General features: G+C 49.3%; 1 protein-coding gene across 5 annotated transcripts in view; it reads right to left on the bottom strand.

The window, feature by feature from the left end:
* Positions 1-13,960, bottom strand: part of vg (transcription factor vestigial) — a 35,607-nt gene extending 21,647 nt beyond the window's left edge. For 2 of the 5 annotated variants that reach the window (XR_011236758.1, XM_069498603.1), the window contains exons 1-3: positions 13,581-13,960; positions 3,974-4,154; positions 227-566 (exon numbers count right to left, since the gene is read on the bottom strand). Coding sequence is in view for 4 of the 5 variants with exons in the window: in XM_069498603.1 (XP_069354704.1) it covers positions 227-566; positions 3,974-4,057 (424 nt within the window). In the remaining variant the exon portion in view is untranslated. Of the gene's footprint in view, positions 1-226; positions 567-3,550; positions 3,837-3,973; positions 4,155-13,576 lie in introns of those variants that run through there. The other 3 variants (XM_069498604.1, XM_069498605.1, XM_069498606.1) reach the window with 3 other exon arrangements.

Below are 13,960 nucleotides of genomic sequence, written 5' to 3'. Positions count from 1 at the left end.
CTGGTAACCGAATGGTTTTGCTGTGTGTACCTTTGGGCTTGTCGAGCTGCAGCGCGCGCGCGAAGTGCTCGTCCACGACGGCGGCCACGTCGCGCGCGTAGTGCGTGAACACCACGCAGTTGGCGCTGACGTACTGCGCGCGCGCGCCGGCGCACTCGCCGTCCGCGCCGTCCTCGCGCTGAGCACTGAACAGCGGATATGGTACCAGGGCTCCGCTACGACGTACCTTTGGGCTTGTCGAGCTGCAGCGCACGCGCGAAGTGCTCGTCCACGACGGCGGCCACGTCGCCCGCGTAGTGCGTGAACACCACGCAGTTGGCGCTGACGTACTGCGCGCGCGCGCCGCCGCACTCGCCCTCCGACTCGGAGGAGGCGTCGGCGCTGGCGCGCCCGTCCTCGCGCTTGGCGCGCAAGCGCGGCGCGGCGTGGTGCGCGTGGTGCGCGTGCGCGTGGTGCGCGTGTGCGTGCGGCGGCGAGCCCGGCGACTGCGCGCCCGACGACGCGGAGCCCGACGCGCCCGACAGCGCGTACTCGGCGCCCGCATTGCCGGAGCTCTGCACGTTCAGCTGCAACACATTCCACGCTGTATACCTATACCATCCACACTGTGTCTGTCTGTCTGTACCTATGCTAGCTTTCCACGGTCCATCCGTTTGTAGGTACGGAGATAGCTCGCATCCCGGGGAAGGACAGGCGGCGTCCACGCTCGCCGCACACCTCTCGCAACCCACAACTACTTGTATGTAGTCATAGGAACGAGACGGGTGCGGGCTGCTGGGTCACCCGCGTCCATCGAACTGCCGTCAGCCAGTGCCAGTTGCGCAATCCGACACCGGTGCCGCAGCCGACTGCCGAGTACCGGCGTCACTTGACACTGCCAGCGGTCAGCTGACGGCCGACAGTGCCAGTTGCGCAATCCGACACCGGTGCCGCTGCCGACGGCCGACTGCCGACTGCCGAGTACCGGCGTCACTTGACACTGCCAGCGGTCAGCTGACGGCCGACAGTGCCAGTTGCGCAATCCGACACCGGTGCCGCTGCCGACGGCCGACTGCCGACTGCCGAGTACCGGCGTCACTTGACTCTGCCAGCGGTCAGCTGACGGCCGACAGTGCCAGTTGCGCAATCCGACACCGGTGCCGCAGCCGACTGCCGAGTACCGGCGTCACTTGACACTGCCAGCGGTCAGCTGACGGCCGACAGTGCCAGTTGCGCAATCCGACACCGGTGCCGCTGCCGACGGCCGACTGCCGACTGCCGAGTACCGGCGTCACTTGACACTGCCAGCGGTCAGCTGACGGCCGACAGTGCCAGTTGCGCAATCCGACACCGGTGCCGCAGCCGACTGCCGAGTACCGGCGTCACTTGACACTGCCAGCGGTCAGCTGACGGCCGACAGTGCCAGTTGCGCAATCCGACACCGGTGCCGCTGCCGACGGCCGACTGCCGACTGCCGAGTACCGGCGTCACTTGACACTGCCAGCGGTCAGCTGACGGCCGACAGTGCCAGTTGCGCAATCCGACACCGGTGCCGCTGCCGACGGCCGACTGCCGACTGCCGAGTACCGGCGTCACTTGACACTGCCAGCGGTCAGCTGACGGCCGACAGTGCCAGTTGCGCAATCCGACACCGGTGCCGCAGCCGACTGCCGAGTACCGGCGTCACTTGACACTGCCAGCGGTCAGCTGACGGCCGACAGTGCCAGTTGCGCAATCCGACACCGGTGCCGCTGCCGACGGCCGACTGCCGACTGCCGAGTACCGGCGTCACTTGACACTGCCAGCGGTCAGCTGACGGCCGACAGTGCCAGTTGCGCAATCCGACACCGGTGCCGCAGCCGACTGCCGAGTACCGGCGTCACTTGACACTGCCAGCGGTCAGCTGACGGCCGACAGTGCCAGTTGCGCAATCCGACACCGGTGCCGCTGCCGACGGCCGACTGCCGACTGCCGAGTACCGGCGTCACTTGACACTGCCAGCGGTCAGCTGACGGCCGGGCGGCAAAAATCTAATTCTTGGGATTTATTTTTATTATTAACATTTTAGTGTTCCGTATAAATAAAAAAATAAATAAATAACCTTTTATTTGGGACCATAGCGCACAGTACAAAACAGAACAACACCAGACAAACGTACATAAACAAAACAAAAAAAAAAACACAACAAAAAACAGAGCATGAAGACAAAAAGATCACAAATACTTAACTAATACGTACGGCTTTCCATGCATTTCAACCGTATGTACTCGAACAAAGACAGACCTAATGTCGATTCTCGATGGCCCTCTGTCTGTCATGGCACTCATGGCACTCGTGGCCGATAAGACCGATTTAGGGATTTAGAAACTACTTAGTGAAGCTACAGGTTCGTAGCTGTGTCCTAAACTGAAATAGAGTTGTTGTTATTGTTTAACTTTTTAATTTCGTTATGTAGGTAATGAAACAGAATCAGTAGGTACCCGTATTATAAATGCGAAAGTTTGTGGGTTTATTGGTTTGTTAGTTTGTCCTTCAATCATTGTTGATTGTTGATTGTTTCCATCTTTTAGCTAAAGACCTGGGGAGTGACATACTAGTACTTAGGCTACTTTTATCCGGAAACTGCCTTAATTCGCAGCTTACTAGAATATGGCTCCAGCATTTGGAATCCATCCTATTAAGACCCCATATTAAGAATAGAAAGGGTTCAAAAACGATTCCTTTTTCTGTTAACGGTACATCAGAATAAAAAAGCAGAATTAACATCTTACAAACAAAGACTGAGCTATTTTAAAATAATGTCACTTGAAAACCGACGCTGGGTCCGATCAGGTACTTCTGTTCAAAATTTTAAATTGTGATATTGACTGCCCAAACATTTTACGCAAAATAATTTTTTTCTGTGCCCCGTAAAAATTCGCGATTTTCTACGTACAAGCCTTATATTATAAGGGGATGCAGAACAAACTTAGGAGAAAACAATGTCTTGATTAAAATATGTCGCGAACATAATAATCTTTTTAAAACTGCGAAAAATATGATAATAGATCCTCATTTACTCTCCTTGCAGCAGTACAAAAAATGCTGCATCAGTATTATTGATGCAGCATTATAAACTCATATGCTTCTTCGTAATTTTTCTTATTTTTCTTGTTTTATGTAATATTTAGTATTTAATATTTAGTACTATTGTAAATTGCAGTGTTTTTATTTTTTATTTTTTCATATTTGTATTTTTAGCTTTAAGTTAACTGGTAATCCCGCACTTGCAAGCTTTTAAAATGCATGCCGGTTTGCCAGTAATTGGGTGTACACTCTAAATTTTTTCTCTGTGAATTGTTATTGTTATTTTATAATATGTGTACTATCTGTTGGCAAACCAATAAAAAAAAAAAAAAAAAAAACTTCACTTTCCGCGGGATTTTTAAAACCTAAATCCACGCGGACGAAGTCGCGGGCATCAACTAGTCTATACTATAATATTATAAAGAGGTTAAGTTTGTAAGTTTGTTTGTAGGAAGTAATCTCTAGGATTAGTGCGAGAACTAAGTAGGCCGTGTGTGGTACTCACTCGGTCGTACTGGAAGTGCGGCGCGTGGTGGAAGGAGCGGCCGTACAGGTAGGGGTAGTAGGCGCCGTACATCACCTCGGGGCAGCTCACCGCCCCATGGCGCCGCGCCGCCCCGCAGTACACTCAGTGTGTGGTACTCACTCGGTCGTACTGGAAGTGCGGCGCGTGGTGGAAGGAGCGGCCGTACAGGTAGGGGTAGTAGGCGCCGTACATCACCTCGGGGCAGCTCACCGCCCCATGGCGCCGCGCCGCCCCGCAGTACACTCAGTGTGTGGTACTCACTCGGTCGTACTGGAAGTGCGGCGCGTGGTGGAAGGAGCGGCCGTACAGGTAGGGGTAGTAGGTGCCGTACATCACCTCGGGGCAGCTCACCGCCCCATGGCGCCGCGCCGCCCCGCAGTACACTCAGTGTGTGGTACTCACTCGGTCGTACTGGAAGTGCGGCGCGTGGTGGAAGGAGCGCGCGGCGCCGCGGCCGTAGAGGTAGGGGTAGTAGGCGCCGTACATCACCTCGGGGCAGCTCACCGCCGCGCCGCCCGCCGCCGCGCGCGCCCCATGGCGCCGCGCCGCCGCCGCCGCGCCCGCCCAGCAGTACACTCAGTTACTGTAAAAATAAAACACGACCACATTACTGAACTGTATCGGATTTCGATACCAAGTAAGTTTGTATTACGTATTGTATAGATACACATGGTGAGATATCGTAAGTCAAATGCAGGCAGCGCCATCTAGGATCTGTAGCGATAACTAAACGTACCTACTACAAAATTGCAAAAGACGATTAAACATCCCGCCCCCCAAAAACGATTTAAGTCCTTTAAATCTGGCAATAAAAGGGATAAGTTGTGAATTCACGAGAACTACAAAAATAAGGTAACAGAAACAGTAACTAACAATTCTAACAATAAAATCTATTAAGTACCTACTTAAGTACTTGGCAATCAGTGCCCCCCCCCCTCCCTTTCATATCCCGATTGCCATCTCGACCTGTCGAGCACTATAGGGTGAAGTACGGATAGATACCCCACTTTTTAAAATAGCGTTCTAATTTAAAAAATATGAATTTAATTAGAATAATTCCTATCAGTAAGAGCTATGTAGTAGATACCTAATTATTACTGCTTTTGCAGAAAGTGAGTTTTTGCACACGCATTTTTTGGGCCTTAGAAGCCTTCTTGAAGGGATAGATGCCCCGCACCGCCATGAAAATGCCAAGGAAGATAGATGCCCCATGGTATTAAATAAGTAAAATATGTAAAATTAAAATGTTTTAATTATAATCTTTTGAACACCATTCTAAAATGAGTCACACAACCATAGTAAAACTAAAAACAGCTTCTCCAACAATAGTTATTTGTTATGCAAGGGTGCAAAGATGTTATTTTGTCCCGAGAGTTTGTATTGAATTCCGAGCCAGCGAAGGATTCTAAGGTTGAAGAGCCACGAGCGAAACGAGTGGTTCAAAGATAGAATCCTGAGCGTAGCGAGGAATTCAAAGACTCGAGCGCAAATAAATTTGCACCCGTGCGAAACACACAACTTTTCATCTCACTAAAGCGAGGAAAACGCTAGATGGGTAGGTACAAAGAAGCAAGTTAGTACAATTCTTGCCCACCAGCCAAAATTATGCATTGACGGAGTAGATATAGAACATGTCAATGAAACTCAAAATCTTGGCCTACGCATGGATGAAAACCTTCGCTTCGAAAACCACGCAGCTGAGCTTGCTCGGAACTGTTTCTATAGACTTAAAAGTGTTTGACCTTAGAATTAAGCTTTGTGACACACTAATATTGTCGAAATGAAATTACTGTATAACAGTTAACGGTCCTTGCCTTTTCGGTAAAACGTGGGGATTATTTGAACGCGCGCTCCTTGGCACGACACATCCTAGACACTAGTCCCTCGTATGGGCTCGAACAGAGAACCAGCGTTGTGTAACCGCAACGTTCAGCCGAGTTCGGGCCTTCTCCTTGGCACGACACATCCTAGACACTAGTCCCTCGTATGGGCTCGAACAGAGAACCAGCGTTGTGTAACCGCAACGTTCAGCCGAGTTCGGGCCTTCTCCTTGGCACGACACATCCTAGACACTAGTCCCTCGTATGGGCTCGAACAGAGAACCAGCGTTGTGTAACCGCAACGTTCAGCCGAGTTCGGGCCTTCTCCTTGGCACGACACATCCTAGACACTAGTCCCTCGTATGGGCTCGAACAGAGAACCAGCGTTGTGTAACCGCAACGTTCAGCCGAGTTCGGGCCTTCTCCTTGGCACGACACATCCTAGACACTAGGTAGGTACCTATTTGTTTGAATTAGATTTTAAGGAATGTTTTTTTTTTGTAAATATTTGTGTTTGTGTTTATCGTGTGTTGGATCAACCAATAAATGGACTTCTATTCTATTCTATTCTAGATGTTCGATACAAGAGGCGCCAGTACCGTGGAGGTACCTACGTGTGTTACCTATAAGACCTAGGTATCTACCTGCCAAATTTCATGATTCTAGGTCAACGGGAAGTAATACCTACCTAATAAACTATACCCTCTCAATTTCTTGACAGACAGACAGACAATGAAGTGATCCTATAAGGGTTCCGTTTTTCCTTTTGAGATAGGTACGGAACCCTAAAGAACAAGTCCTCAAATGTGTTGGCGTTATGGGTTTGCTCTGCATATACAACCATATCCACGGATGCAGCGCTGGTTTTGGCAAACTTAACGCCCATCCGCCGGTAGGTAGTGTAACTAACCTGTGGTCCTACCTAAGAAAGCCCTGCCCTACCTCACTTACTGAACTACCTAGAAATGTTACTCCTAATTTATTTTTAAAGTGGCACGTGCATCATCTAGCAGAAGGATCTTTTGGCAGTGTTGTGCCCATAATAAACCAAGAACTTTTAGAGTATCAGAAGTAATGAGTTCATCAGACAAATGACTTTACGGGGTTTGAGCAAAGGAAATGGGTGTTCACATATTGAAAACTAACACATTATTTTGAAACGTGCGTTCGTGTATTGGATTTGTCTAATCAATCATCCGGTTGTTCGCGTATTGAAATTCAACTGTCTACCGCGTTCGGGCTTTGAAAGTATGTGTTTGCACATTGAAAACTAGCATATTATTTTGAAACGTGCGTTCGTGTATTGGATTTGTCTAATCAATAATTCGTTGGTTCACGTATTGAGTCTTATTAAGCATGAATCTAAATAAATAATTCTTCCTTTAGTTTGTATGGACAACAAGATAGAATCATGCCGCAATCAACGAGATGAACACATTAGTTAAAACCCGAATTTATTAGACGTGTGCAAGCTGTTCTCCGGTGAAGCAGGAGAAGAGCTTTGTGTATTGGCATCATTTACCTTATGGGTGAAAAGATTAAAAGATAAATGATGGTTGATCGCTCCGCCACGCCATCAACGGTGAACTTCTACCTTCCCTTAGTATCCCATCGTTTGTTCTTGATTTCTCAAGTTATTGAGAGAGCAATTTATCTCATGAAATACCAACGAACAGTAGTTCCCCCCCCACAACACGTCATCATTTTTTGTATAGCGCAACGTATGCAAGCATACTATTTAAAGCGGTGCGTCCCGCTTATGTTCGATCGAGAATAGACGATTACGATAATGATAATGATCATGAATATGAACATGAGTTGCATTTTTATCGTGGTGCATTCCCACAGTTGATCTTTAGAAGATCGCAAGGATGAGCGGCAGCACTACGGTATCTCCGAAACGAGCTAAATTCGCAGGCCAGACCCCAATCCTTCGAGTTTGTCGTGTATGCATTTGTATTAATATATTATTGCCATTCAGAAGGATATATAACTATTCTAACACAATTTTAGTTTGTAGATGTATTTGTATTATACATGTAAGCAATAAAATATTTCACGTTCGAAATCACTTTAGCAAAGATTCTCAGAGCACTGAGGCGCTAGGATTTCCTTTAGGCAGGATGTACAAACACCAGAGCGCTCCGACCCTCTCTCGCATGAGTGTCTTCAAACGCTAAAGTTGGTTTATGTATTTGTATTTATAAAAGCCATCAGAAGAGTGCAGAACTCCAAGCAATATTAGTTTTACATAGAGATCAACAGACCTATCTGTGTCTCTAGTCAATTCAATTCTAGTTTCAGACACATGCGTAGCCCTACAGATAAGAACGTGTTCCCTCTGTGCACGTTCCCTTGCACTTAAGCAATATCTGTTTAACATAGAGATCAACAGACCTATCTGTGTCTCTAGTCAATTCAATTCTAGTTTCAGACACATGCGTGGCCCTACAGATAAGAACGTGTTCCCTCTGTGCACGTTCCCTTGCACTTAGCACTCAATGTATGCAAGCACCGCCGCGCCGGTGGTCCGTCAACACCCGCGACAACTCATTTGGCATTTAGGCATCGACCGCTGGGTCGTTCCCATGTACTACCTTCCCAACTGCAGTTTTCCTCGTTATACGAGTGTTTATAACGTTTTGTAAATTTGACCTTCTAAAATAGTCATTTTATGTTTTTATGTGTTAGTACAGCATTATTATAATCTACTAAACTGATTTTTATAAACTTTAACCTAATATTTTTGTACTCTTTACAACAAATTTTCCTATTGCTTTATTAGTATGGGAGACCATTAGTATGGGAGTCCATGATTGTTACAGTAGGTAGGTAGGTAGAGGAGCTAACGCTCGCGCGACGGCAACGTCTGAGGAGCTAACGCTCGCGCGACGGCAACGTCTGAGGAGCTAACGCTCGCGCGACGACAACGTCTGAGGAGCTAACGGTCGCGCGACGGCAACGTCTGAGGAGCTAACGCTCGCGCGACGGCAACGTCTGAGGAGCTAACGCTCGCGCGACGGCAACGTCTGAGGAGCTAACGCTCGCGCGACGGCAACGTCTGAGGAGCTAACGCTCGCGCGACGGCAACGTCTGAGGAGCTAACGCTCGCGCGACGACAACGTCTGAGGAGCTAACGCTCGCGCGACGGCAACGTCTGAGGAGCTAACGCTCGCGCGACGGCAACGTCTGAGGAGCTAACGCTCGCGCGACGGCAACGTCTGAGGAGCTAACGCTCGCGCGACGGCAACGTCTGAGGAGCTAACGCTCGCGCGACGGCAACGTCTGAGGAGCTAACGCTCGCGCGACGGCAACGTCTGAGGAGCTAACGCTCGCGCGACGGCAACGTCTGAGGAGCTAACGCTCGCGCGACGGCAACGTCTGAGGAGCTAACGCTCGCGCGACGGCAACGTCTGAGGAGCTAACGCTCGCGCGACGGCAACGTCTGAGGAGCTAACGCTCGCGCGACGGCAACGTCTGAGGAGCGAACGCTCGCGCGACGGCAACGTCTGAGGAGCTAACGCTCGCGCGACGGCAACGTCTGAGGAGCTAACGCTCGCGCGACGGCAACGTCTGAGGAGCTAACGCTCGCGCGACGGCAACGTCTGAGGAGCTAACGCTCGCGCGACGGAAATGTCTGAGGCGCTAACGCTCGCGCGACGGCAACGTCTGAGGAGCTAACGCTCGCGCGACGGAAATGTCTGAGGCGCTAACGCTCGCGCGACGGCAACGTCTGAGGAGCTAACGCTCGCGCGACGGCAACGTCTGAGGAGCTAACGCTCGCGCGACGGCAACGTCTGAGGAGCTAACGCTCGCGCGACGGCAACGTCTGAGGAGCTAACGCTCGCGCGACGGAAATGTCTGAGGCGCTAACGCTCGCGCGACGGCAACGTCTGAGGAGCTAACGCTCGCGCGACGGCAACGTCTGAGGAGCTAACGCTCGCGCGACGGCAACGTCTGAGGAGCTAACGCTCGCACGACGGTAACGTCTGAGGAGCTAAACGCTCGCGCGACGGCAACGTCTGAGGAGCTAACGCTCGCGCGACGGCAACGTCTGAGGAGCTAACGCTCGCGCGACGGCAACGTCTGAGGAGCTAAACGCTCGCGCGACGGCAACGTCTGAGGAGCTAACGCTCGCGCGACGGCAACGTCTGAGGAGCTAACGCTCGCACGACGGCAACGTCTGAGGAGCTAAACGCTCGCGCGACGGCAACGTCTGAGGAGCTAACGCTCGCGCGACGGCAACGTCTGAGGAGCTAACGCTCGCACGACGGTAACGTCTGAGGAGCTAAACGCTCGCGCGACGGCAACGTCTGAGGAGCTAACGCTCGCGCGACGGCAACGTCTGAGGAGCTAAACGCTCGCGCGACGGCAACGTCTGAGGAGCTAACGCTCGCGCGACGGCAACGTCTGAGGAGCTAACGCTCGCACGACGGCAACGTCTGAGGAGCTAAACGCTCGCGCGACGGCAACGTCTGAGGAGCTAAACGCTCGCGCGACGGCAACGTCTGAGGAGCTAACGCTCGCGCGACGGCAACGTCTGAGGAGCTAAACGCTCGCGCGACGGCAACGTCTGAGGAGCTAACGCTCGCGCGACGGCAACGTCTGAGGAGCTAAACGCTCGCGCGACGGCAACGTCTGAGGAGCTAACGCTCGCGCGACGGCAACGTCTGAGGAGCTAACGCTCGCGCGACGGCAACGTCTGAGGAGCTAAACGCTCGCGCGACGGCAACGTCTGAGGAGCTAACGCTCGCGCGACGGCAACGTCTGAGGAGCTAAACGCTCGCGCGACGGCAACGTCTGAGGAGCTAAACGCTCGCGCGACGGCAACGTCTGAGGAGCTAACGCTCGCGCGACGGCAACGTCTGAGGAGCTAAACGCTCGCGCGACGGCAACGTCTGAGGAGCTAACGCTCGCGCGACGGCAACGGGAATGGAACAAATGGACTAAAGGCCGATGGATGTACCAGCTCATCGCCAACCTGCAACAGTGGACCACGAGACAGTGTGTGTCAGCTCAGCCGAGCTCAGCCGAGCTCAGAATAAATACCTAGAAGTACTTAGCCCTATTGCGACACTTACTGTTAGAGCGAGATAGTTAAATGCATTTAAGCTCTTATTAGGTACGACCGTACAACGTGACAAAATGATTATGTTTTGTCCTTATCACCGTGGCCACTTTTTTTTGTTTGCCAAAATGTATTTGTACGTGAGATTTTGGCAAACAACGTGAAGTGAGGTTATGTTGACTCAAGTATTGTAATAGTATATTTCATTAGGAACAGTGAGGTAGTAGGAAAGAGGATAGTTGCCACCTTTAGTACGAGTATAGCCCGCTGAGCAATTTCAAGGGGCTTTAAAGTAGTTTTAGCAGTACCACCCCAACATGTGATGCAGTAGGTAGGTACCTATAGAATTATTGATTGGCATCGAGCATAATAGGTACACACTACGGATCACAGTAGAATTTGCAATGCTTCGTAGATTTTTGAAAATAAAAATTAATTTTCGCACCCTGCTAGTGAGTAAATCGACATGGTCTTTAAACTTTAAATTTTGATCCAGCACAATACCAAGATATTTAATTTTATCAGTAGAAGCTATGGAGTCACAATGTGGCTAATTCCATTGTACACAATCTCTAAACTAAACTAAAATGGCTCGTCTAAATCTATTGCTATCCCTTTCATAATGTTGCTTGTGAAAAAGGATGGCACTAAATTTAGACCTGTTAATTTAGTTTAGTTTAGAGATTGTGTACAAGAGAATCGGCCCCAATGACAGTTGGTATTTAGCCTATTGGAGCAAACATTGGAGTGAACTTTGATGGTTAAAGGAGTTGTAGGCTGAGTATTAGTACGTATTGAGTAGGTCATGAATTTGGTTTTGGTAATGTTGAGAGTTAAAGAATGAGAAAGTAGCCAGTCGTGGACAGAGTCGAAACCAAGTTGAGCGGCTCCTTCGAGTCCAGTCCAGTGCTGCTGTGTCATCGGCGAAGGAGGCATTTGGAATTTGAAGGTTGCAGAGGTCGTTGATAAAGACAAGAAAGAGAGTCGGGCCAAGTATGCTACCTAGCGGGACGCCATAAGAATGACGCCATATTTGCATGAATCATAAAACCTTCTATGATTTTTTTTAGTAAAAACTTCATGGTTGGTTTTTCTTTTTAATAGACATTATTTTGACAGTTGGGAAAGAGAACGCACGAGTTCGGGAAAGGCTTGGGGAAAGGTAAAAACAAGCACGAGTATGTAATAGCCCATAGCCCACATCCCGAACGCTAAACGTCCCTGCAATACGCCACTTTTTGTAAATAATTGATTCGTTTTGTTGTTTTTTGTTTTTGAAGTTACCTATTGTGCAATGGTGGGTCGCAGTATTGTAACGAAGCGTTACATGAATTTATTACTTAGGTATATTATTATTTTATCCTATCTTTTATTATAAATCTTATTTTTAAACGTAATTAAGTATATTTTTTTTATTAATTTGCATTCTTATTAAAAGTACCTAGGTGTTGCGAAATGGCAATACCCATTTCCAAACGCTAGCTGTCAAAAGAAGCCCTTGAAAGAGGCCTTTGGACTTTTTCTCGGTTGAGAGCTCGCTCTGGTGGCGAGCCGAAGTTTTTGTCTATTTACATTGTTCCGTAATTTAAAATAAAATTGATTTTTCTTTATAAATAAAACGTAATTAATCTAAAAGTGCTCCCGTAAAAGGGTAAGTTTTGAATGGTACCTAAAACAAGTAGATAAACTAATAACGTAATAACTTTCGATACATTCTTTGCAACCGCCAGTTTCCTACTTAGTTAATTTTAATTCTAATTATTTTATTTTAACAATCATAGCCCTAGTAGTTAATTTGAACCGTTGTATTAACAATTTACTTAGTGTATTTGCCAATTCATTATTTTGATATCGCCACACCGGCAATTCTACCATGTCAAGTACCTACCTTCTGTGCTCGACACGGGCCCGGGTTCGATTTCAGAACGGAAATTCATATGACCAGAGAATAACCCACATTGGTTATCAATTCCAGGAGCTACGTTTGGATTTGAAAGCGTGGTCTGCACCGTCGGGTGCCCACGGCAACATCCGCTGACGCCGAACTGCCGGCCTCACACCAACTACGAGGCCGACAACACGAGGGGAGTACACATCACTGCCGCTAGGGCAAAGGCCGAAGTCAACGTAACACCACGACCCTACAAATGTTGTGTGCCGACCTATGAGCTAAGCCGCGGTAGTTTTCTGTACCAACATTTTTATATTATTAAAATCCTACCGTGTGCTATTTTCGCCGTTTCATTTCTATCATATAATTAAATTTTTTTTAACACCCGGTACAGTATACCTACAATAGCCGAAGCGACGAACGTAACTAATAACATTTCACAAGTAAGTACCTCTGCTTGAGCGAGAGGGACTGAGGGGGCCACGCCAGTTGCATATCTGGTATATCTGTGGTGCCGCGCGACCTGCCGCCTGCCGCCTGCCGCCTGCCGCCTGCCGCCTGCCGCCTGCCGCCTGCCCGCTGCCGTGTGACGCAATGCTTCTCAGGAGATTACGACCAAATCGATAATGCACAACTGCCGACAGACAGTCAAGTTGTCAATATGAGTGGTTTAGTGCACAATACGATAGAGCAGGACCACGTGTGGAAATGGATGCTCGTTGCAAGCTTTTTGGACAAAATAATCTCTACTACAGACGACGGAGGACGAGGAAACACGAAGACAAAACGAGATCAATCGAGGCACGCGGCACGCAGCACACGGCACACGGCACGCGGCACACAGGGAGACAGAAGGGGGTTTAGCCGGTAAAAGTCCGGTGGGTGTCCAAGAGGATTTCCCCCTTCTGTATAAATAATAAATAAGGCCACAGTGATCGAGAGCCATCGAGCTCTGATATCGGAGCCGGCAGCCATGTAGGGGTGACTTGAGTCGTCATTTACGAACAAAGGAGGTAACTAGGTACCTACCTAGGTACTTAAGTAGGTACCTACCCAGCTGCGCGACCTACCGCTGGCTGCCGTCGCGTCACGCTACCCCCGCCTGCTGTACACAATGTATTATATAGTTCACCTAGTTCATTCAGCCAGAATCCAGTCTGTCCCAAGGTTAGGTCACGTCCGATAGTTTGCACACTTCAGTGTCAGAGTATAATCCAGATATGTACCTACCTTTAGGTAAGTGGACCGTCCGCGTCCGCCCTAGGCCTAGCCCTGGCCCTGGCCTAGCCTGACGCACGACCGTCGCGTCGCTCACTCGCGGACCTACACTTCACTTGCCCACTGCCTAGTGCCTAGTGCCTAGGTATCAGCTCATCGGTATCAATTTTCGAACCCACGATGATATTATCTATGTAGGTAAGGGAAACTTTAAATGGTATTTACGTACTTAAGTGTTCTATCATCAATTAGGTAGTTTAGGTCCCTACTTCAAGTAGTCGGGATCCGAGTTAGTTCACTGCGCAGGTACCTGTTAATTATAAACAGTATCGAGTATTCCACAGAGGGCACTACGCACAGCACGGGTCACTCGCGAGTCGCGGCACGCGCGG

Source organism: Maniola hyperantus, chromosome 5 (assembly GCF_902806685.2).
Source record: "Maniola hyperantus chromosome 5, iAphHyp1.2, whole genome shotgun sequence".
Classification (NCBI taxonomy): Eukaryota; Metazoa; Arthropoda; class Insecta; order Lepidoptera; family Nymphalidae; genus Maniola; species Maniola hyperantus.
This window is presented reverse-complemented; position numbering and strand designations above follow the sequence as displayed.